Genomic DNA, 23,659 nt, shown 5'->3' with positions numbered 1-23,659 from the left:
ATCAGCATTGATGAATAAATGAAACCCAAAACGAACAGAAACTACAATAAATAACAGAGTCAAACTCAAAACGAGCAGAAATTAACATAAGTTGGACTCAAAACCCCTATGCCTCAAAACCCAATGAACATAATTTGCACTTTACTGAAAAAATAAAAATGTTTTTACTTTTATAACTTTTAATAAATCAAATAATATTAACATTTTGATTACTAAATATCAGTATATGTATACTAAACTGACAATGCACATTCATTTGCATTTTTTTCAGTAAAGTGCAAATTATGTTCTGGCCTTGGGAAGGCATAGGGGTTTTGAGCCCAACTTATGTTAATTTCTGCTCGTTTTGAGTTTGACTCGGTTATTTATTGTAATTTCTGTTCGTTTTGGGTTTCATTTATTTATTGATGCTGATTTGTGGTAGTTTTACGCTTGGTAGATTATTTGATTTTATTTTTGCTCATTTTTTGTTTAATGGAGTTCTTTACTTTTCTTTGAAAAACTTATTTTGTGGAAACAGTTTTTTTTTAATTAATTTCAGTTCTTTTTATATTGACATAGTCTTTTCATTGAAAAAGAAAATAATACTTTGAATCGTTTCGTTTTTTTTAAAGAATTTATAGTTTGGCCTGCTATTTGTATGTTGGAAAATTTTTTTCAGCAATTTTTAACAACATAGACCCTTTTAAAAATTTGGACACAAATAGTAGTGTTTAATTTAGTTTCATACCTCTTATAGTTGACCTGAAATGGAAAACTTGATACCATTCGCAAAAAAAATCTGTTCACTTTCTTTGATAGCTTGGATACACTTAAGCTATTTTGATTTGGTTAAATTTTAAGAGCAGAAGTAGCCCCGAAAGTTTGAACATAATACCCTCAGTCGTTCTTAGGATACTGCTGAGATGCCTTATTTGGAATTAGCATTAACACAGTGCATTTTAATTTAATCTTAAGGCAACATTTACTTTTTAATTATAAAGGCAAATGGGACGGTGGGCGTGGGAGGGGAACTATTTTCCCTCCAATCACTTTCGACTATTAAAAAGGACATCAGCCCTTTCTATTTTCAATCGAATGAGCCCTATTCGAAGTTAATACGACAACTCCTTCGATACTATAAAAATGTCAAGCCTTCCAATCACTTTCGATTATTAAAAAGGGCAGTAGGCTTTTCGATTTCCAATCGAATGATCCTTTTTTTGAGTTTCTTCGACAACGCTTTCTATAAACACCTTATATGCCCCCAGGGCATAAATTACAACCCTTACCCTAAGGGCTGTGAGGGTGGTTGTCATCCTTAAAGACCTAATCTCGAGAACTTTCAATTACGTTAAAAAAAAGGCTATCCCAAAATTTTGATTGGATGTGTTTCGAGAAATGGTGGGCGTAGAAGGGGTGTTAGTTGCCTTCCAATCACTTCCGACTATTAAAAAGGGCATAACCCCCTCCAATTTCCAATTGAATGAGCCCTTTTCGAAGTTTCTACAACGACTTCTTCGATACGAAGTGCGATGGTCTAAAGGAAAAAAATAATAAATAATATGCTTTGCCAACATCGTTCTTACATAACCCCAGAGTCTAACTTAAAACCCTTGCCCTTAGCGTTGTGGGGCAGTAACCTCAAAAACACATTTTCTTTCTAGAGATAAGCTACTCTGAACAAAATGGCTATCTTAAAATTTTGATTGGATGTGTTTAGGGAAACGGTGGGCGTGGAAGGGGTGTTAGCTGCCTTCCAATCACTTTCGATTATTCAAAATGGCACTAGCTGTTCCAATTTTCAATCGAATGAGCCCTTTTCGAAGTTTCTACGACAGCTCCTTCGATACGAATTGCCCTGGTATGGAAAAAAACAAAAATAAATAAATAATACATTGTGCAAACATTGTTCTTTACTTAGGCAGCGCGATTGTGCTGCCTATGATAACATCCTGAATTGCTTAATGCTCTTTTACCTACCTCTTGTCATCCGAAAAATCAGAAAGAAAAACGAACAAAATTTTAAAGTGGAAGGTAGAATTTTTGTTTCAAGAAAAACTTCTTTTTCCTCTTCCTACGAACCGATATACATGGCGAGCCCAAGATGACAGTATTTATCCTTAAGAAACAGATTAGCCGGGATGACGGAAAATCGATAGGTTGAAGGGTTTCAACCCAGAGGTTGAAATCGATAAGGAAAAAAGAGAGAAAAAAACAAGAAAAACGGCAACGTATTAGTGACACCACCGCCGATAGAATCAGCGGCAGTATCAGTGCGCCGATGCAAGCTCGGCGGTGCGCCACCGTTTTTTTTCGGCGCGGCTTCGGGGTCTACTTCAGACTAATGGGCCATTTTGTTTTCTAAAATAGAAGGCACCTGAGATACAAAATTGTCCTTTGCACTTTTGCAGATTCTGTGTATTCTGAAAAGAAACGGTCAGAACATTTTGTCTGATAGTCAATTTGTGTCAACACAAAAGAAAAGATCATATGACGTTTCTAGATAAACATATTTTTCAGGGGAAATTGACGTCCAATTTTGATAAAATTAGAGCGGCAAAGAAATAAGTGTCTTGATCCATAGGTATTCTAAAATTATAACAGCTATGAGAAGAAAGGGAAGTAGATTGTTAGGAGAGAAATTTTGAACATTGGTATTGGTTCAAAGAAGACTAGACCAAACTGAACTGAGGATCAAGAGATAAAAGTTTGCAGCTGATAGATTTAGGAGGTAAGACCTTAGATTTTGTTGTCTTAGTAATTGGGCTAGTTGAATAACATGAAAATATTGCCATAAATTATAGGCTACCTGCTAGCAATGGAATGAATTCTGTATCTGCTAGTTCCAGTGATGGTAGTTAAGTGACTTGTGCATGTAATGGAGTGAATCTCATATCTGTCAGTTTCAGTGATGGTAGTGAAGTGACATGTGAGATGTGACTTATCTAGGCCTATTGTGTTCCAGTGGTGCACTATAAGGTTAAATTCCACAGGGAAGGTGCCCAATGGATATTCTTTTAAAAATTACATTCTATAGAATGTAAAAATAATATCCAACTACACTTAGAATCAAGATAAAATATCATGCTAGACAGATAATAACATGGTCAATATCTACAAAATCATAGGCTATTAACCTATTGAGTTAGGAATAAAGTGAATACACCATTCGATGCCTTTTTTAATGCTGATTACAAATATAATAAGCATTTGTATTGGAAATGAATTTCAGCCCCCCCCCCCCCTATATAGGCTATACCTAACCCAACCTAACCTAACCCTGAATTGGCCTAGGCTATATAAATTTTAAAGAAAAATAGCTTTATCTTGCTAGCCAAATACAATAAAGCATAAGAGCCAACTTAATATCTCTAACTAGGTGGATAATACTTTAACTTAATGCTTCTGATATTTATCTAACTAGACATATAAGTAAATTGTTCATACAAACGAGAGATAATATCCAACTAGTCAGAAATTGTTTTCTCTTAGACATAGAATGAATGTCTAATTTGGTTGATATATCAGAAGATCCAAGAATCAGCATTATCTACCTAGTTAGATATTCGTGCTGTGCCTAACAGAAACAATTTATCTGGCTAGTTGGATATTATCCCAAAACTGCATAGCCCTATCCTCCTAGTTGGATATATATCAGGAGTGTTAAGACTTGGTATTATCCACCTAGTTAGATGTTCATGCTGTGCCTAAGAGAAATGAATTATCTGGCTAGTTGGATATTTACCCCAAACTGCTTAGAGAATCTTTTTATCTGCCTAGTTGGATATTTATCAGAAACACTAAGGAAGATTATTATCCAACTAGGTAGATATTATCTCTGGCTAAGAGTAACAATTTTTCTGTCCAGTTGGATATTATCCCAAAACTGCATAGCCTAATAGAATTTACTTATCCTCCTAGTTGGATATATAGGCCTAGCCTATCAGGAGTGTTAAGACTTTGTAGGCTATTATCCACCTAGTTAGATGTTCTTGCTGTGCCTAAGAGAAACAATTTATCTGGCTAGTTGGATATTAACCCAAAACTGCTTAGAGAATCTTCTTTTCTGACTAGTTGGATATTTATAATACACTCTTCTTTACTCTCAGATCAATAGTTTTAGATAGTCTATGTTACATAAAAAATCAAAATTAATGTATAGTTGGATATAAACACCAACCTTGTTAGGTACTCTTATTATATGCTTAGATGTATATATCTAAGAAATACCCAACTACATTATATCCAACTAGGTAGATATTCTGTATATTACATATACAGTTAAATATTCAGCTAGGTTGATAATGGTGTAAGACTCTTAGAAAGGTTATTATCTGTCTAGCATGATATTTTATCTTGATACTAAGTGTAGTTGGATATTATTTTTACATTCTATAGAATGTAATTTTTTAAAGAATATCCATTGGGCACCTTCCCTATACGGGGGGGGGGGCTGAAATTCATTTCCGATATAAATGCTTATTATATTTGTAATCAGCATAAAAAAAGGCATCGAATGGTGTATTTACTTTTGTCCTAACTCAATAATATGATTTTGTAGATATTGACCAATAACATTTTTAAGACTCTTACACCTTTACCTACACCAATAGGCCTATATACAGAATATCTACCTAGTTGGATAATAACATAGCTTAGTGTTTTGGATATATATCCAAATAGGCAGATAAGAACATTCTCTAAGCAGTTTGGGGTTAATATCCAACTAGCCAGATAAATTGTTTCTCTTAGGCACAGCAAGAATATCAGGTAAATATCTACCAAATCATATTATTGAGTTAGGACTAAAGTGAATACACCATTCGAGGCCTTTTTTATGCGGATAACGAAAAAAATACGCTTTAATCTCGAAAATTAATTTCAGCCCCCCCCACCCCTATCTCGGAGATACATCCCATCCCCCTTAATGGAGCGTTATAGGGGGGGGGGCTAAAATCAATTTACGATACAAATTATGCATATATTCTTAAGAAGCATAAAAAAAGGCATCGAATTCTGTATTCAATTTATACCTAACTCAATAATATGATTTGGTAGATATTTACCAAATATCAACCTAGTTAGGTAATAATGTAGCTTAGTGTTTCTGATATATATCCAACTAGGCAGATAAGAAGACTCTCTAAGCAGTTTTGGGTTAATATCCAACTAGCCAGATAATTCATTTCTCTTAGGCATAGCATGAACATCTAACTAGGTACCGATAATACCAAGTCTTAATACTCCTGATATATATCCAACTAGGAGGATAAGTAAATTCCATTATACAGATTTGGGATAATATCCAACTAGCCAGATAAATTGTTTCTCTTAGGCACAGCAAGAATATCTAACTAGGTGGATAATAATGTAGCTTAGTTTTTCTGATATATATCCAAATAGGCAGATAAGAAGATTCTCTAAGCAGTTTGGGGTTAATATCCAACATTCCTGATATATGTCCAACTAGGAGGATAAGTAAATTCCATTATACAGTTTTGGGATAATATTCAACTAGCTAGATAAATTGTTTCTCTTAGGCACAGCAAGAATATCTAACTAGGTGGATAATGCTGAGTCTTAGATCTTCTGATATATATTTAACTTTGCAGGAAGTTACTTAACTACCTAGTTGGATTAATATCAAAAGGGCTAGGACAAAGTGTTATCCACCAAGTTAGATGTTCATGCTATGTCTAAGAGAAAGAATTGTCTGACTAGTTGGATATTATCACTAGTTTGCATGAAGAATTTACTTATCTTTCTAGTTAGATATATATAAGAAGCATTAAGTTAAAGTATTATCCACCTGGTTGGAGATGCTAAGTTGGCTCTAATGCTTTATTGTATTTGACTAGCAAGATAAAACTTTTTTTCTTTTAAATTTTAATTATTTTCCAAGTTGGATAATTTCTAATTTGCTTAAAAGGATTTTTCAGATAGCTAACTAGTTGGATAATTTTGGCAATAAGTAAGTATGGTTGGATATTATTTTTACATTCTATAGAATAGAAATTTTTAAATATTATCCATTGGGTATACTCCCAAATTCCACACAAGCTGCTTTTTGCTATCTTGGAAAGTGGCCAGGTTAGGAAAATAAGCTAAAACTTTCAATAATGAATCCAGGGTCAAAACTTACTCTAGGAAGGTATTCTGAAGCTAGGCTACTATGTTAACCCTCTTCTGATTTCTATACCTTAGAAATTTGTCTACTTGACAGGACAATTACCAGGTCTAGGCTATTGAATTGAATTTATCTTACACCCATCACAAACACAGAAATTGATGGAAAAATAGCAGAAAAGAGAAAACAAAAACATACACTTAATTATACAGACAAAGCAAATACACATCAATCAGAGTGACAAGAGTAGAGGTAGCCAAGGATGGCTGCTACTCTCCAACTTAGCATAATACTTGTCAAGCAACTGATTAACTGCAGAAAATGGATCAGTTACTACCTATTGCTGGATCAGGTGCAAATTACCTGAAATTGAAATTTGACAAAATTACCTTAAATCACAGCTTGGAAAAAATTTAAGGATTTTCATCCTTGTAGTGCTCTGTTATGACTTCTATGGGTTGTTTGCTAAATTTGGGTTGAGGACTCAGCAGATTCCCAGCTATACAGGAACTCTTGCTGTAGCCATTCTTTGTCTAAAATTTTCTTGAATGCACCTGTTGAATCAGCAGCCACTGTATCTTCAGAGAGTAGATTCCACAAGTTTGTTATTCATAGGCTGAAAAAATGGCCTTTTTCTTGGACTAAGGAGTGTTTCTTGAAGATCTTTTTGGAATGACCTCTAGTCATGGAACATTCTGTGGGGGGGGTAAGGGGACAAGGGAGAACATTTTTGGAAATAATTTTGTGGGTAATTATCATGTCACCACGTTTCCTCCAGTATGCACAGGTAGGAAGCTTTAAGTGACATAAATGCTCCATGTATGGCATTTATTTCAGGCCTTTGACCATTTTGGTTGCTCTGTGTTGAACTCATTCTAGAATTTCTTTGTCCTTCTTGAAATAGGGTGACACCAGGGACATTCCAACCTCTAGGCACAGGCAAACAAGTGCCTTGTAGAGCTTCATAAGCACACTTGGGCATCTGCTAGAGATAGTTCTTTTGATCATCCTGAGAGATTGGAGGACAGACAACAATACAGATTTTGCATGGGTGCTGAACTTTAGTTGACAATCAACAATGACTAAGATCTCTTTCTTCAGAGGCTGCAAAAAGGGAGTGACCTTGGAGATGGTATTGCTGATGTGTGTTATGATTGCCAAAATTGATTACATAGCATTTGTCAGCATTGAACAAGAGGAGCCATGTATCAGCCCAAGTCCCACGAATATTAAGGTCCTTTTGAATAGATTGCCAGTCAGAGGTTGTGGCTGCTTTACCAACAAGTTTTGAATCATCAGCATAAAAAGTGAGAAGGATTGAGAGAAGATTGGGTGTATCATTTATATATAAGTTGAAGAGACTTGGCCCAAGAATGGTCCCCTAAGGAATGCTGCTTAAAACAGTTGTAGACAAGGAGAAATGAGGGACACCTTGAGAGTTGTGAACTCTTACAACTTGTGTTCTTTCTGAAAGGAAACTATGTATCCACTGGACAGTAACATCATCAACAGCTGCTGCTTTTAGTTTGGTGATGAGGAATTCATGGCAAACCCTTTCAAATGCTTTTGAGAGGTCTAGGAGCACCATGTTGACAGGTAAATCATTAATGAAGTAACATACTCATATGTGTGTATTAGATTACTATCAACAGATCTTAAAGATCTGAAGCCATGTTGATTAGAAGTGAGGATGGTGTTAATTTCCAAGGGCTGAATTAGAGTATTGACAAATCTGCCAAGCACCTTTACAACTGCAGAAGCGATGCTAATAGGATGGTAATTTTCTGCATGATTGTTGGGGCCTTTTTTTGTGGATTGTTGTTATATAGGACTTTTTCCAATCCAATGGTAGTTCTCCATTTTGTAGGGACAGCTGGAAGAGTCTACACAAGGGAGAACTGAGAACAATTCGGCATTTTTTAAGAAGTCTTTGGTGTATTCCATCCGATCCTTAGGATTTATTAACATCAAGTTTTTCCAGACTATTCAAGACCATATCTTTGGTAATTGATAATTTTGGCATTAGATGACATATTAAGTTTGATGGTGCTGCAGGCATATTTGAACAAGATTGGGTGATGAAGGCAGAGGCAAACTGGGTATTCAGTTCATTAGCCTTATCTATTGGTGGTGAGTGGGTTATGTCATTATGTTTGAGGTCAGGAATGGTGTGACAGTTAGTATTTTTGGCAGAAACATGTTTCCAGAAAGATTTGGGATTTCCCTTGATATCTGTGGCAAGCTTCTCCTCATGTTGAGACTTCAATTTCTTAACTACATTGGAGGCAAGATTCTGAGCCTTTGCATACCTTATCCAGTTTTTCTGGGGTTTCTCCAGACTCTTTCTGTTGTATCTTTTCCAGACTCTGGCTTTCCTGTTGATTGTTCTTTTTGCATCCTTTGTGAGTAATGGAAGTGTTTTTTGCTGTTTTTGGTAGATGACACAGGAGTGCTTTTTTTTCAGTTGATAGGAGGCCTTCTTTAACATGTGTTCATGATATATTAAAATCAGAAATAATTAGTTTTGACCAATTTATTGAGGCTAGTTCCTTCTGTATTGCTTGGTAGTCAATAAAAGTTTGAGGACAAACATTAGGTTGCAGACATGTGTTCAAGGATAACTGAGTGGTTGCTGCCAACTGGAGGAAGAAATACTGAAGCTGGATTGCTCAAAATTACAATATCCAACAAGGAAGGATTCTGGTTGCCATGATGCCATGTTGGCTTGTCAACCATTTGGTGAAGGAAGTTGTCAGATAAGCAAGACACAAATGGTGAATCTTCATTACTAGATACTACATGACCAAGACCATCAACCCACTCAATTAATGGGAAGTTGAAATCACCAATAATTATCAAATGAGATAATACCATAGATGCCATTTCATCAGTGATAGTTTTGAGATGTATTTCACAATCATCAAGACTGGGTGCACTAGGGCTTCTATATACACACCCACTACATATTTTCTTGAAGAGTAATATCAAGCCATAAACTTTCCACCCATTATAGGAATTGTAAATGCAATTCCTATAATTTGAGTAGAATTTAAAGACATATCAGTGTTTTTTTTTCTAAGTTTAGGAAATGTAGCCTATTTAAAGATTTTTGTTGAATTGGAATTGAGAAAAATAGTGAAGCCAAAATCACTTTTTTTTTACTTCATTTAAGCAGAAAATCTATTTTCAAGGCTTCACTTTTATAAAACAAAGATTCTTAAATGTCATCAAAAATGAGTGCCCCATTAGAGAGAGAAGGAGTAGAGGTAGTACTTCAAAATACCTTCCCAGGACATAGTTTAACCTTTAGATCCATCTCTGAAATTTTTATTTTCCTTACCTAACTACTTTCAAAGATAGCAAAATGTGGCTCATCTAGAATTTTACCCATTATAGTTTGTAGAACCACTCCTTATCCTTGTTGGAATAATTTTGTCAAAACCAGGGGGGGTGGGCAAGACAAAGTTAATCCTAATTTTCCCAAGTCAAGTGAAAATGACAGTGAAAACTAATAAATGAGCCATATATTACCATAAAGACAAAGATAAACAAAAGAAAACTGACCTATATCTCTGAATACTTGAATTATGCAGGCTTATCTTAGTTTTGCCAATTTTTTTTTGTAGAAACTAAATTTCAGCTGGGGGGTGGGTGAAATTAGGTGTGTGTGTGGGAAGAGAGGAGGGCAAACTTGGGTCTGGAGGGGGCAGTTGCCCCCTTCCTGCCCCATAGAAAATTATGCCCCTGCCTACCCACTGAGGATTTTAACTTATTCACACTAGCAAAGAGCACACATAAGAGGCAAGTAATACATTGGTGATTTTGTGCCATTATTCATATTAAAAAACTAGACTAAGCACAAGTGCACAATTTATTATTTAAAACTATTTAGTAAGTATATAATAATGGATATAAACATGAAAATATGATTAATAAAAGTATCCTAAATATTATAAAATACGAATTTTGGTCTTTCTGGTTTTTTTTAGTTTTATTGGCATATTAATTTGTCTATTTATATTGTTTATATAGTATTAAATTTTATTTTAACCGTCTTAGGAGGGTTGTATTAAATGAGATAATGATTTTACTTATCCTGGAACACCAAATCTTCCAGGATAAATATAAATCAATATCTCTATGTTATTATAGAAACCCTCCTAAGAGGGTTTAGATAAAATTTAATACCATATAAATGAATTGCTATATTCACAGACTTCACAGAGTCACAAATTCTTGACCACTCTTTCACTGGACTGATACTCCCCAAATTTTTGAGATTTGGAATTTCAATGCTGCTTTGGAATGAACAATAGAAACTTTACACAATTAAAATATCAGTTATTGATTTTTTTGGCATCACTCTTGGTAAGTAGACCAGACCCACTGGCAAGATAAATAACATGTGGTTTGCAAACTGAGCAATAAATCAAAGCAAACAATTTCCTGGTGTATCAGCCCTAATTCAGAACAACATACCTTAAATTACCTCAAATAGAATTGTCCATCAAATAAGGAATTATCCTGTAGGTGCTGGTTAGTCAAGATAGCCCATGTGTTGGCTGCATCCCATTCTTGAAGCCATGGCTTGAAGAGCCAGTTTTTGTCCACAGCTATCCTGAAGGCCTCCACACTAGGGGCTGAGACTGTTCCTTTGCTTAGGGAGTTGCAGATCCCCACAAATCTATTCAGGAAGAAGTCTGGTGTTGGGTTGTTTGCAGTACTGCTTCATGGTATGTCCTCTAGTTCTTGTTGACTGGTCACGTTCAAGCATATTTTGTTGCAAGGACTGAGTGTGCAGTATTTTGTATGTCATGATGACTTTCTAATGCTTCTGTTGATAGGAGAGTGTAGGAATCTGTCACTTCTCCAGGTGGGAGGGGTAGTCCAAGGTTTTAAGATCCTCTATTGATTTAAGTTGCTTGCCTTTGGACACTCTCTAGTTTTTTCTTGTTGCCTTTATTTACAACTGTCTTATAAGCACATCTAATGGCGGTGATTGTGTGCTTCCCAATGGCTTGCTTGGTTCTGCAGATTGTTTCTGAAATCATTAAGCCAAGGTATTTCAACTATGACCCTACAGGAACTGCATGATTTCGAAGGGTTGCTTTATGCTTTGTTGAAAGATATAAATGTGCACTTATTTATATTAATCAAAAGTCTGATAGATCAAAAGTCACTTTACAGTCAATTCAGGTTATCTTACAAAGTCTGCTTTTAACCTGCTGAGAAAAAGAACATTACCAGCATAAGCCATGTAAGATCAGTTAGTACTGTTAATTAGAAGAGATTATGAGATGTGGTTCAGACTCTTTGAGATTGTATTTTTAAAAATGACAAAACTAAGAACACTGCTCTGCCTCACGCCTCTTTTGATTGGTTATGAAACCTTGCATCACCATTTGGCAGACACTTTAAAATTTGCATACAAAAGTTTTTCAGTTTTCACAATTCTCACAGGAATAAAAATACCATATATTACTAAGTTCAATTTTTTTTACTTAAGAATTCTGTGCTATTCTTCATAAGCATTGTCAAAATTGGATAAGTTACTCTGGTTTAATTAGATAATGAATTTCGATCTTATTTTATTTATTATGTGTATGTTGTTCAATTTTTTGTGCATTTTTTTTTTTTGTAATTATGCAACAGCAAGCTAATTCTCACTATTGCTATTTTTATATAATAGATAAAATAAGTTTATAACTTAATGTAAGATTAATGCAAATAAAAGAAGAAATGAAAGCAAAGTTTTATATAGCCTAGGGCCTTCCTATTAGGGAGAAGAGGGAATGCATTTGTCATAGTAGCAACTATTATCTTTGGGAACACTTTTGAATGTTGACTCAACAGTACCACCCTTTTGTAATTATAGTGTCTAGTTCAGAAGAACCCTTTCGTAAGAGCACTGTCCTGTCATGCAAAAGTGGTGTGGTAAAGTAACAATGCTACTCGGCAGTTTTCAAATTTGGTGGGAGATGTTGTCTGAAAATACCATTTTTACATATAAAGATAATGTTTGCCCAAAGCATTGCTGTCAAAACAGAAGTTTTGCTCTGCTCTGCAAAAAGAGGGGTAGCATAGAGCAATGCTACTTGGCAGTTTGCATGGCCTAGTAAAATTTGTTGGCAGATTTTGTCTGAAAATACCAGTGCTTCCACTATCCCCAAATTTTGGGGGATTTCCCCAAAAATCTATCTTCTCGAAAAAATTGGTTCCACAAAAATCCCCTTTTGTTCAGGGTTACCACCTCTAGTGATTTATCACTAGTGACAATCTACCCCTAGTAACTATCACTTTCCCTTAACTTGGCATAATTTTTTCACTACTTTCCAAAGTTTTTGTCTCATTTATTTACTTCACATCAAAAACCAGACATAAATCATTGAATTAATGACTTTTCTTCCTATGCTAGTAAAAGAATAATGTTTATAAGCCTATACCATTTCATTAAAGATTATCTTGTGACTCATGGTAAAGAATCTCATTTGAACATGTTTATGTGGTTTATGTTCAGTGTAATTCCAAGTATTGATGCAAAGAGGGTTATTTTAGACAGCTGGACTGTGAGTTTAAATTTTGTTTTCTTTTGATATTTTGTTTAATTTTCAAAGGTCTGAAAATATAAGAGAGTTAGATCAAAAAATTATTCTGAAATGAAAAAGGAAAGCATGTACCTATGCAGAGAGGGGGAGGGAATTTTGTGATAAATTTGGAGATATAAATTATAAATTAGATAAACATACCACTGGAGATATTTTTATGCTCTTTCAAAATATAACCATTGTTTTACTCAAAAAGTAAATGGCCCCTTTCAGATGCTACCTTTTTCTCTTATTTTCGGCAATTTAGTTTGAGTTTTATTTTCTTTTACTCTAGGTTTTTGGCATAATATATTAATCTTAAATACATTGTAGTTGAGTGCATGATAGATTAAAGGGTGCTTATGTATTATACTGCCAACACTAAAGTTTATGCTGTGTAAAACTTGAGAACAAACTGGTGTTATCCATCTGTATTAAAAAACAATTAGCTTATGCTCTGTGGAAATCAAGTGGCTGGTGACAGAATAAATTGGAATTATATAATTTGGGCTATATATTTGCACATTAGGGGATGGGGGTTAGGTTAGTTTAGGTCGGGTTACCCTCCCCCCCCCCCTTAATGTGCAAATATATAGCCCAAATTTATTTCTAAAGTATTATATTTTAATCATGTTTTGGTATTTTTCATTAGCCTAACATCACTTCTTGAGTGTTGGTGGTATAATACATAAGCACTGATTAAAGGAATTGATCTTTTTGCCAGGAATCTCCACCATTTAAAAATTTGTTGTATTTTGCTTCATTTGGAATGTAAATATTTGGTATTTACATATTCATTTGGTATATACTTTTCTTTTTTGCTTGAGAATTTTTATTTTCAAATGTATTCCCCCCTCCTCCACCCCTCACCATTGTTATTCTGGTGCCCTCCCCCTGCAATATTTTTGGCAGGCATCCATGCTTGATTGAGTGGTTAGACTGCAGCATAAGATCTTTTTATGGTATAGGAAAGTTGTTAAGTGAAAGGAATTTTACAGAATAGTTTTTCTGCTCAAATTAGAGCATTGCAATTTTTTTTTAAATACCCAGGCCTACCTTCACAACTTCTAATGCTTGAGCAATTATTAACCCTGTATGAAGGCTTTTCCTGAGATAAAAACAATAGAATTAAAAAAAATGCACTAGAATTGGATTTGCCATTCAAAACTTTTTCTAAATATAATCTTCTTACTGTAAAAATTGAAGCCCCTCTCCTCTGCCTCTCTTAATGAGACAAAATTATGCTATAGATTATATTCAAATCTGAGGATAGTTGATTAGAATGTAAGCGACCTCAAAACATGATTTATAAAAATTTTATATTTTAGCCAAAAGCAAAAATTTGGTTATTATTTCCAGATTGTTTTCTTGTAAAGTTTTATATTATTTTCAGACTTACTTTTTTTTTTTTTTTTTACAAATGGTTGGTTTTTATTTCTTACTCTGCTACCTGATGTCTGTGTTCAAAGACTCATCAAACAGTTCATGGTAAGTAAGTAACTCAACCCAACAGGAACCAAAACTCTAAAAAAGAGCAACTACAAAATAAAAAAGAGCTGTTTTTGTTTTTATATTCTTTTTTTTACCAAGTGATGTATCTCTTCTGAAATATCTCTTCTTGCAAGATGTATGTATCTCTTCTCTTCTGCAAGAAGAGATGTATTTCTTCTCATGTTTGCTGCTTTTCAAAACTTATTCAGACTAAAATCTCATTGAGTTTCAATGCTGTTATGCAAAAATTTACTTTTAAGTCATTGTTATCCTTTGTCCTTCTGAACAAGTTTTTACTTACTCCACTTCTCTTCAATTGAAAGTGGATATTTGTCCAAATCTTGCACAAATAGCCAAATTCTCTAAAAAATGTTTAGATATAAAATGTGTCTTGTCTTTTGGTAAAATGGTACATATAAAATTATAGAATATGATATATATGGCTAGTATATGGCTTGCCACAGAATTAGATTACATTGTTAATTGTGATTCAGAAAAGTATTGATGTTTCTAACTGCAAGCCATACTAAGTTACATTTATTACTCTTCTGACAAATTTACATATAAAAATACTTTTTGCTCAAAGCAAAAGTGTCAAAAGTGCTTCTAAAGATTCTCATTTTGAACTAAGCATGATAATAAAAAAAAATAATAATACCATTAAATTCCCCATTCAGTACAGTTTCCAAATATAATTGTTGCAACCATTACAATTGTATCCCCGCCTCCTCCCTCCCGCCTCCCTCCCAAACACATCTCTAAGCTCTGAACAAAATTTGCTTTTCTGTTGGTTTGCATTAATTTTTTTCACTTATAGGTACTGGGAGGAATCTAGGGAAGGTAAGCAGGAAGGGTGTGCAAAAGCACAGGATGGCTGGCCCCCAGCCCCCCATTGTACTTCCTGGCTGAAGGGCCACGAAACGTAGATCAGCACTGCCGGTTTGGACCTTAAGGGTCTGGTGCCGTCATACTTACTTACTTACTTTACTTACTAGCCTCTCTGATGTCTAGATATAACGCTAGGCTTTATACAACAGTTTGCTGGCTGTGTTTTTTTTTTTAATTCTATAATGAACTAATTGTTAATGAGAAGTAAGTAAAATGAATAATACAAAGCACCAAAATAAGGAAACTTTTGTATACAGAATAGGATTATATCCAGGCATAAGGGGTTTGGATGCAATTAGAACATTATTGACTATCAGATTCAAAAAGAATGTTTAATTGGGAACCAAATGATACTCAACTCACGAATTTGTAGAAAGGGAGATTATTTTAAAAATTGAGGGGGAAGGGGTTCATTTCCTGATTTTTAAAATGAAGATACAAACAAAAATTGATGAAAACACCAACGAACAGTGTTTTTAAGTCGGAAACGACGCCCCTGTCCCCAAGTAGCATTTTTAGGATTTACCTCCCCCCAAATCTCATCAGAGTTTTAGACTCCTTAATTAATATGACTTTCAAGTGAGATTATTGATTAAAAACAGAATAGTGACAAAAGTAGTTTTTCATTCCACTTCATTGATTTCTCCTGAGCAAAGGCTTTTAAATAATAGTGAATGTTCAGCTTTCAGTTTGTACTTGCTAGCTGAGTGATTTGTGCACTGGAATCCTTTGCCCATAAGGTTAGTGGTTCAAGTCCTGGTGTTGTGTAATTTGGTTGGGAACGGAGGTCAGTGATATGACTCTGTAAACTCAGCTAGTGTCAACCTAGCTCCAAATGTATACCTGGAGACATCTAAGGACAAAGCAGGGGAAGTATCAGATGATCTCGCTCTAAGACAGACAATCAACAGATTGGTACCTGCACTACACTGACCATTGATCTGCAGGCAAAAAAGTTTGATCTGAAGGAAAAAATGTATATGTGCTTCTGAACTCACTTTGAAAGTAAACAATGTATGCTGCCTGAAATAGATAGTAAATTAAGAATCTGAGCAAATGTATTTATTCAAATCTTAAAAATATATTCAACCATGCCAAAACACAAGATATGCTTAAGTTGGGAGGGTCTAAACCAAATACTTCTGCTTTTGACATCTATGGATAGTAATGCATTAAAGACTTAAGCCTATTATTTAAATGTAGGACTCCCTGCAGTTCAGGAATACCAGAAATACTTTTCCAACCTCACTGAAGACTTTAATGATTTGGAATCTAAGATTCTAGGTTGAAAGGTTCATTAAGGATACTACTACTACTATTAATAACTCACCGTAACACCAAGCCGCCTGAGGCCAACACTGCTACGCACGCTCCTCCTCCACCCCAATCTATTCAAAGCCTTCCTTTTTACACCCGCCCATGAATTTCCCATTTCCTTTAAATCTTTCTTTATGACGTCCTCCTAGCCCAGAAGAGGACAACCTGCTTTCCGTTTAGCCCTAGACAGTTGGCCGAAAAGAACAATCTTTGGCAATCTGTCATCCTTCATCCAAACAACATGACCTAGCCACCTCAACCTTTCTTTCATTATAGCCCTAGAGAGCGGTATTGAACCACATTTTTTATATATCCTATTGTTTGAAATACGGTCAGTCAGCTGGGTACCCAGAACAATCCTTAAGTAATTTCTCTGGAAAACATCTAGAAAATCTTCATCCGCTTTTCGGAGTGTCCACCTGTCAAGATATATCTAAAATTATTCAAAGGGTATCAAAGGTTGAAACTGTTACATTTACAACTTTTACATAGGATTGTTCTCTTGTTTTTAAGCAAAAAAAGTGTCCGTTTTAAGGCTGAAATTAATGATTTTTTTTTGCTTAAAGTAAGGAGCAACATTAAAACTTAAAACCAATAGGAATTCTTCCGTATATGAGAGAAGCTGTCCCTTCCTCAAGTATTTACTCTTCATGCTAGAGTTTTAGTGCTTTTAAAAAACTTATTCTGATTCAATGGCTCTTGGGTTTCAGCTGCTGTTCTTAAGGTATTGGGAGAAAAAGTCTAACTTTAGTCTAAACAGTACGGAGTTGATGAAGAAGCAGCTTTCCTCATATATGGAGTAATTTCTTTTCCTTTGGCTTTAATGTTGCTCCTCACTTTCAGTTGAAAAACACTTTTTTATTTATTTAGTTTCTGGTTGTTCTCAAATTATACCCAGGCTTAACCAAGATATGATGTGGGGTACCAAACCCATAAACACCTGGTTTCTTAAATTTTTGTTTAAAGGATTAAATTTCGTTTAATTTGTTAATTTTTTTGTTAAATTTGTTAAATAATTGTAAATTGATTGGTAAAACGCCACTTTTTCATTTTTCCTGTTTAAGAATAAAAATGTTGGATTGTAATTAAAATCTTGGACAAAATTTGAATATTTAGTCAAAATTTCTAATGAACAGTTGTTTTGTTGAATAAATTCAGAATAATATTTCTACTACAGACTTTTGGGTTGACAGAGAGGGGTATTATTGTTCATCTTGACGGAAATTATGGGTGACTTCGGATCTTCTATGCAGCTGAAGCCATTGAGACCTCTACAATTACAACCTCTGATGTTTAAATACATTGTAGACACATAAAGACATTGAAACATTGTATATTAATAAGAAGAGGCATATTACAATTTAAAATTGCTGCAGACATAGCTCCTTATCGTACCTGCTACACCCCTCAGACCTGTCTAGTGACGCTCCTTATACCCCCTCCCTAGCATGTTTCACCGCGGTGCTGGTAGGTCTGTGAATGTAGCACTTTATGCTACATAGAAAAGATTTTCGCAGTCGGAGTGGCTCTTTTCCCCCCTCCCCAGCCAGACTCTAGAACCAATAATAAAGGCTTAGACCAAAATCATTCCCAGGAATTAAGAGGGATTAAATATCAGTTTCTACGACTCCCCCTCCCCATTCCACAAAACTCATTCTATATTTATCTGAAGGCTATATGAGAGTCAGGATTTGTTGGCATTAAAATGTACCGTACTCTTTGGCACCCCCCCCCCCCGACAAAATTACCCACTGCCCCTCCTTCATAATAGCTGATGTGCACCTACACATCCTTGTGTGTAATTTTATTAAATATGAAGCAAATCAGTTTGGCTAAATGCAGCCTTAAAATAAATATCAGAAATATTTTCCTGCAATGAAAAGAGACATATCACCTAACAACACCCTTTTCAGGCTTAGTCTAAATACAGGGAGATGAGATATTAGTTCTTACTCCCTCCACACCTCTTTGTGTATTTATCTGCGAGACTAGGAGAGTTGGACGAGTTAGGCATTGAAATGTGTTCTTTTAGGCATGTGCCCCCTGCTGGTTAACCCACCGCCACCGCCCTTCCTTCATAATAGCTGATGTGGTATTATACAATACTAACCATAATTTCATGAAAAATCAAGTCAATCTACTAAGTTAAATCAAGCATTAAGATAAATACTATATTAACTATTTATCTTTAATTGACTATGTTACTTTTCAGGAATGAATGCGCCACCTTGTGGCATACCTCCTACGTAGCTAGACAGCTTAATATATAGTTTTTGACACTTTTAAAAAGATTGGCTATCTCGGAATTTTCACTCAATAGCAACTTGGTCTTCTTTGGGGCAAAATCGTAGCATGGCGCTATAAAATGGCAGAAAATGTCACTTCTCTGTGGCACAATCTGTTTGGTCAATTAAAAAGAGCACCAGAAGTTAAGATTTGGGTTTGAACGAGCCCTCTGCCAATCTTCTAGGACCTTTGGTTTGATAAAATCACCTCTGAGAAAAAAACAACAGCAATAAACACACATCCATGATCTTTCTTCTGAAAAAACCGTAAAATTCAACATTTCTGTAGATAAGAGATTGAAACCTCTACCATAGGGTTCTCTAATAGGCTGAATTTAATGGTAGAAGTTTAGAAGATGCTAATGATGGTGGAAAGTTAGATAAATGAAAAGAATATTTTGCTATTGAATGCCTTTATTAAGGAGTATTGAGCCCCAAAGACTGTTTTCGAAAGTGTTGTAGCTAAAGGATAGGGGTTGGAATTATGGAAATTGAGGGGTAAGGTTTCAATATTTTTAAAGAAGATACGAAAAAAGGTATTTCCAAATTTAGGAGGGAGCAATTTGGCATATTTTCTTTCAATAAAAAAAAAAAAATGGAAATTCCAAACTAGGGCTGCCCCTCAGAGATGTAGGTCGGGTTTTCAGTGCCCAGGGACAGCGTCAGTCCCCTCCCCCAGATCATAGTATTGAGGGAAAAATTTCAGTTTAGAGACCCCTTAGAGGCTGTATGCTGGGACAGCCATCCTTTCTTGCCTTCTACCTTCACCACTGTTGCCCCTCCCCCTCATTAACACCCCTGCTGAAGTTATTAGATTACAGGTTAATTTTAGGCATTTTATTATTGAAATTAATCAGGAAAAGAACTAAATTAAGGTTGAGTTGGGCAATTAAGTAACTCAACTGAATATCCTAAACAATGCGAAAAATATGTATGATAAGGTTATGCAAACATTTATGTTACCAATGACAAATCTTTATCAGTCTAAGCAGTTAGAAGTTTATTATGTTTTTATGCTTCACATATGAGTGTTCTGCCCACATATTTGGAAGTTTATTGTGTTCTAATGCTGCTCATCAGGAGTGCAGCTAAGGGGGAAGTGGGGACTCCCCTGCCCAAAGTTCCAAGGCGTCGGGATGCAGTGCTGAAGCCTTTGAACTTTGGGCGTCTTATTTTAACTTATGTGTCCATATTTGTTGGTACACTGGACGATTTTGTCAGTGCATTTTGTATACTCCCCTCCTCCCAACTCAAACCCCTAGCTTCAAACCCCTAGCTCAAAACCCCTGCTGCTCATAGAAGTTTTTTGCCCAAATATTTTGAAGTTTGGTTAACCAAATATGTCCCCCCAGAGTTAGCTATCCATCGTAAAAAAGGTCTGGTTGAATATTTTTCAAAGCACCAGACACCCAATGAGTTAGTGCTTGTTATTTCAAATTTACCTGCAACTGGGTCCACAAAGTCTCCCAGATAATTGCAGTAGTGGTGTACCCCTTGTCATGATTGTCTCACCATCTGTGTTATGAAGGTCAGTTGAACAAAGCAATATTTTGAAAGTATCTCTTTTCCAGCAAGCAATTAATCAATTTGTTTTATGACCCAAGTTAAAACATCTGAATTTCAGATACCAGGTGAGGTGTAAAATGCCCGGTCCTGCTGGAAACGAACACCCAAGTTAATCATTTAATTCTTTATTTCTTTTCTTTTCCTTTTTCTCTTTTTTCCTTTTCTATTTTCTTTCCATCCAAAATGTTAGTTCATTGTAATACTTCTTAGTTCTTGAAATTATGTTTTGATTGTATATTTGGTCTCAGGAAATAAAAAAATGAAACAAGCTGTTAATTGGTACCAATATTGCTAGAGATGATTGTAGTAAAAGCATTCATTGGTCTTCTATGAGGCTTATTATTTATTTCCATTATCTTTTTTTTTACTATATATAAACTTTTTTTGCGGTTCTATTCAGTCTAGAATAGAACTTATAAGAATACTTAGATTATAAAAATAAATAAAAAAAAGTAAAATAAAAAAATCGGATATAAAAATATTAAATTAAAAAAATATGAAGTCAAACGGATATCACCTTCATAAACCAGGTTGCCATCTGGACTGTATATTTTGACGTCAATATCTAAACATCCGCCTTCAGCAACTTCAAAAGTCACACCCTAAAAAAATATTGATCAATATAAGTGATATATGTCTATTAATATATGTCCAAAATCAAAACACATACCTCAGATGGACACATACCTCACTTGGATGTTAATAATAGGCTAAGTGTTTTCCACTTCTGTTGCCAAGATTTAAATTCAAGCTTTGACTTAATTTGTTGGATTTTGAACCTTTCATTTTTTCAAATGATAATTTTTTTTTTGAAATGTGCTAAACCAACATAATTCTACAATGGTAAATATACCTGTTTATAGTTTGTATACTAAAAATCTAAAGTTATATTGCCATGGTGACCTTGCTATATTTTTCGTTCAAACATAGCTGTTGAAAAGGGAGAGTATTTGAATGTTTCTAGAGAAATGGCATTTGAATCATTCTGCTCCAGTTTAAGCCAAGCCATAACCAGTGTTATTTACTAGTTGTCTGTTAGCTGCCGTCTGGCTCAGAAGGTAGTTGAATTTGCAGAAATTTTGAATTTCTTAAAATGTTTTGAATTTCGGCCTCTTAATTATTGAATTCATGGAAATTCTAGAGAAGCAGCTAGAAAGTTTCTAACCCATCGTTTGATTATGGATTTGATTTGTTTTTTGTTGTTTTTTCAATTTTAAACATCATATTTGACAGTTATTCTAAATATGAGGAGGAATACCGCCCCTTTGACCCTCACTCTTTATGATAATATTTGTCTTTCATATAACAGTGACTCAAAAGCAACAATACAATACTTCTTAACAATACAAAAGCCCCTTAGAGAATTTGGGGGGAGGGGGTCTAAATGGATTCTCAGATCGTAATTTTAATGTTATTTCATAGATATGGTAGGACAAGGGCTATTGGAAACATCTAGTTTCAGGGAAATGCCCCCTTCCAACTCTAAGCAGGCAAGCATATGAATGTAATCTTTTCATTTCATAACAAAATGTTTCTGCAATAAAACTTACTCCCCATCACCCCTCAGCCACTATATTGAATGGTCAGTCCAAATATATTGTACCAAGTGAGGGGGGGGGGTCATTTTTATTGGAAGGGCCTCTGATGGAAAGTTCAAATGTTTGGGCCTGTAAACGCACTTTTTGCAGCTTCAAAATCCTGTCTTCTAAACAAAAAGATACCCTTTGACCCATTCCCACCCTAATAAAAGTGTACGATTCCCTTATTGCAGACTCCTTCTTTTTTTATAGATCCCTTTTAAGTTAAGCCTAGAATTATGTGCATCTATAGGAATATTAGATTGGTTGCCTTTATGTGCATGTTTTATGGAAGGAACATGCACATAAGCTGGGAAGCTTTGTGCAGTGTCCCCTCCTACTCTGAACTCTTTAATGTTTTGGTTTTGCTGTAATTTCTAACATTATCCATGCAAACCGCTTAGTTTTAGTTTTTGCATTTACCCCCACCCCACCCCCCAGAACAGACTTCAGCTCATCTCCATGCAAAAGAAAACGTTTTAAATTGTAATTCTTGGGTTATATCACTTAAGATTCTGAACGTGAGATGTTACAGGGATTCAGAGAGACCTAAAGAGAGTAAGACAATATGATCAGTTTTTTCTCTCCCCTCCCCCTCTTGCTTCTCTTTTGCTTCCTCTTTCTGACCCCCCTTCTCTATTTGTCTTAGCCAGGATATTAGCCTAATGTAACATTATATATTATAGTTGTTCAAAAGATGGCTCAATACAAAGGTCCAGCAAGTGAAGGTGGCAGAGCCATGCAAATGCTCAAAAGACGGGAAAAGGCTCAAGAGGAAGTAGAATTTAAAAAGAAGATAATAGAAGAAGAGTTGAAAGTGTCTAGAATGGAGAATAAATTTGCAGCTCATTATGATGCAATTGAGCAAAGATTGAAAAGTGAAACAATTGGGCTAGTGACGCTAGATGAAATGAGAGCAAAGCAGGAAGTGATTGTAAAAGAAAGAGAAAAGGAAATGGTGAAATTTGAAAAGGAAAGACTGGCTAAAGAGAAGGCATTGCAAGATAAAATATCTCAGGAAAAGCAAAAACAGAAAAAGAAAATACAATCACTTTCTTTTAATCCAGATGAAGATGGTGACGAAAGTGAAGAAGTATTGTCTGAGCCAGAGAATAATAAATTCAAAAAAATTGGCAAAAATCCTGATGTTGATACAAGTTTTTTACCCGACCGAGATCGAGAAGAAGAAGAAAATCGTCTAAGAGAAGAACTGCGACAGGAATGGTCTGCAAAGCAAGAATCCTTAAAGCAAGAACCAATTGAAATAACTTACTCGTACTGGGATGGCTCAGGACATCGACGTGCTGCCAACTTGAAAAAAGGAAACTCTATTTACCAGTTTCTTCAGAAGTGTTTACGGGAATTGCGGACTGACTTCTCTGAGCTGAAGACAGTTACTGCTGATCAGTTAATGTATGTTAAAGAGGATTTGATCATTCCTCATCATTACAGTTTTTATGATTTTATTGTGACAAAAGCCAGAGGGAAAAGTGGCCCTCTTTTTAGTTTTGATGTACATGATGATGTTAGGCTACTTGCTGATTCCAAAAGGGAGAAAGATGAAAGTCATGCTGGAAAGGTTTTGTTGAGATCATGGTATGAAAGGAATAAACACATTTTCCCGGCTAGCAGATGGGAGCCTTATGACCCAACTAAAGATTATGGCTTGTATACCATTAAAGATACAAATAAAAAATAAAGAGCAAAGCTCTGAGTAATTCAATAAGCCACAAAAATAAACCCATTTTAACAGTTATTTCTTAATACGGATCTGCAAATTATATATTATAATGTTTCTCAGAATAAATAAAGTAGCCTTGATACATTTTTCTGCCAATTTTA

General features: G+C 35.0%; 2 protein-coding genes across 3 annotated transcripts in view; one reads left to right on the top strand and one right to left on the bottom strand.

Annotated features, from left to right (window-relative positions):
• The window catches only part of LOC148947418 (mitochondrial import inner membrane translocase subunit Tim21), a 523,198-nt gene that overhangs the window by 152,250 nt on the left and 347,289 nt on the right, over positions 1-23,659 (bottom strand). The window lies entirely within an intron of this gene.
• Positions 2,579-23,636, top strand: LOC148947424 (protein FAM50 homolog). Of its 2 annotated transcripts, XM_089095245.1 has the most exons (3): positions 2,615-2,713; positions 10,640-10,842; positions 22,504-23,636. In XM_089095245.1, the coding sequence occupies exon 3, from the start codon at positions 22,515-22,517 to the stop codon at positions 23,514-23,516; it is 1,002 nt and encodes a 333-aa protein (XP_088951371.1). In that variant the 5' UTR covers positions 2,615-2,713; positions 10,640-10,842; positions 22,504-22,514; the 3' UTR covers positions 23,517-23,636. The 2 variants fall into 2 exon arrangements, with proteins under 2 accessions (XP_088951370.1, XP_088951371.1); XM_089095244.1 differs by lacking the exon at positions 10,640-10,842 and having other exon boundaries at positions 2,579-2,713.

The sequence above is a fragment of the Artemia sp. Qi Xiang Cuo genome, chromosome 10 (genome assembly GCF_049724085.1).
Source record: "Artemia sp. Qi Xiang Cuo chromosome 10, ASM4972408v1, whole genome shotgun sequence".
NCBI classification, from domain to species: domain Eukaryota; kingdom Metazoa; phylum Arthropoda; class Branchiopoda; order Anostraca; family Artemiidae; genus Artemia; species Artemia sp. Qi Xiang Cuo.
This window is presented reverse-complemented; position numbering and strand designations above follow the sequence as displayed.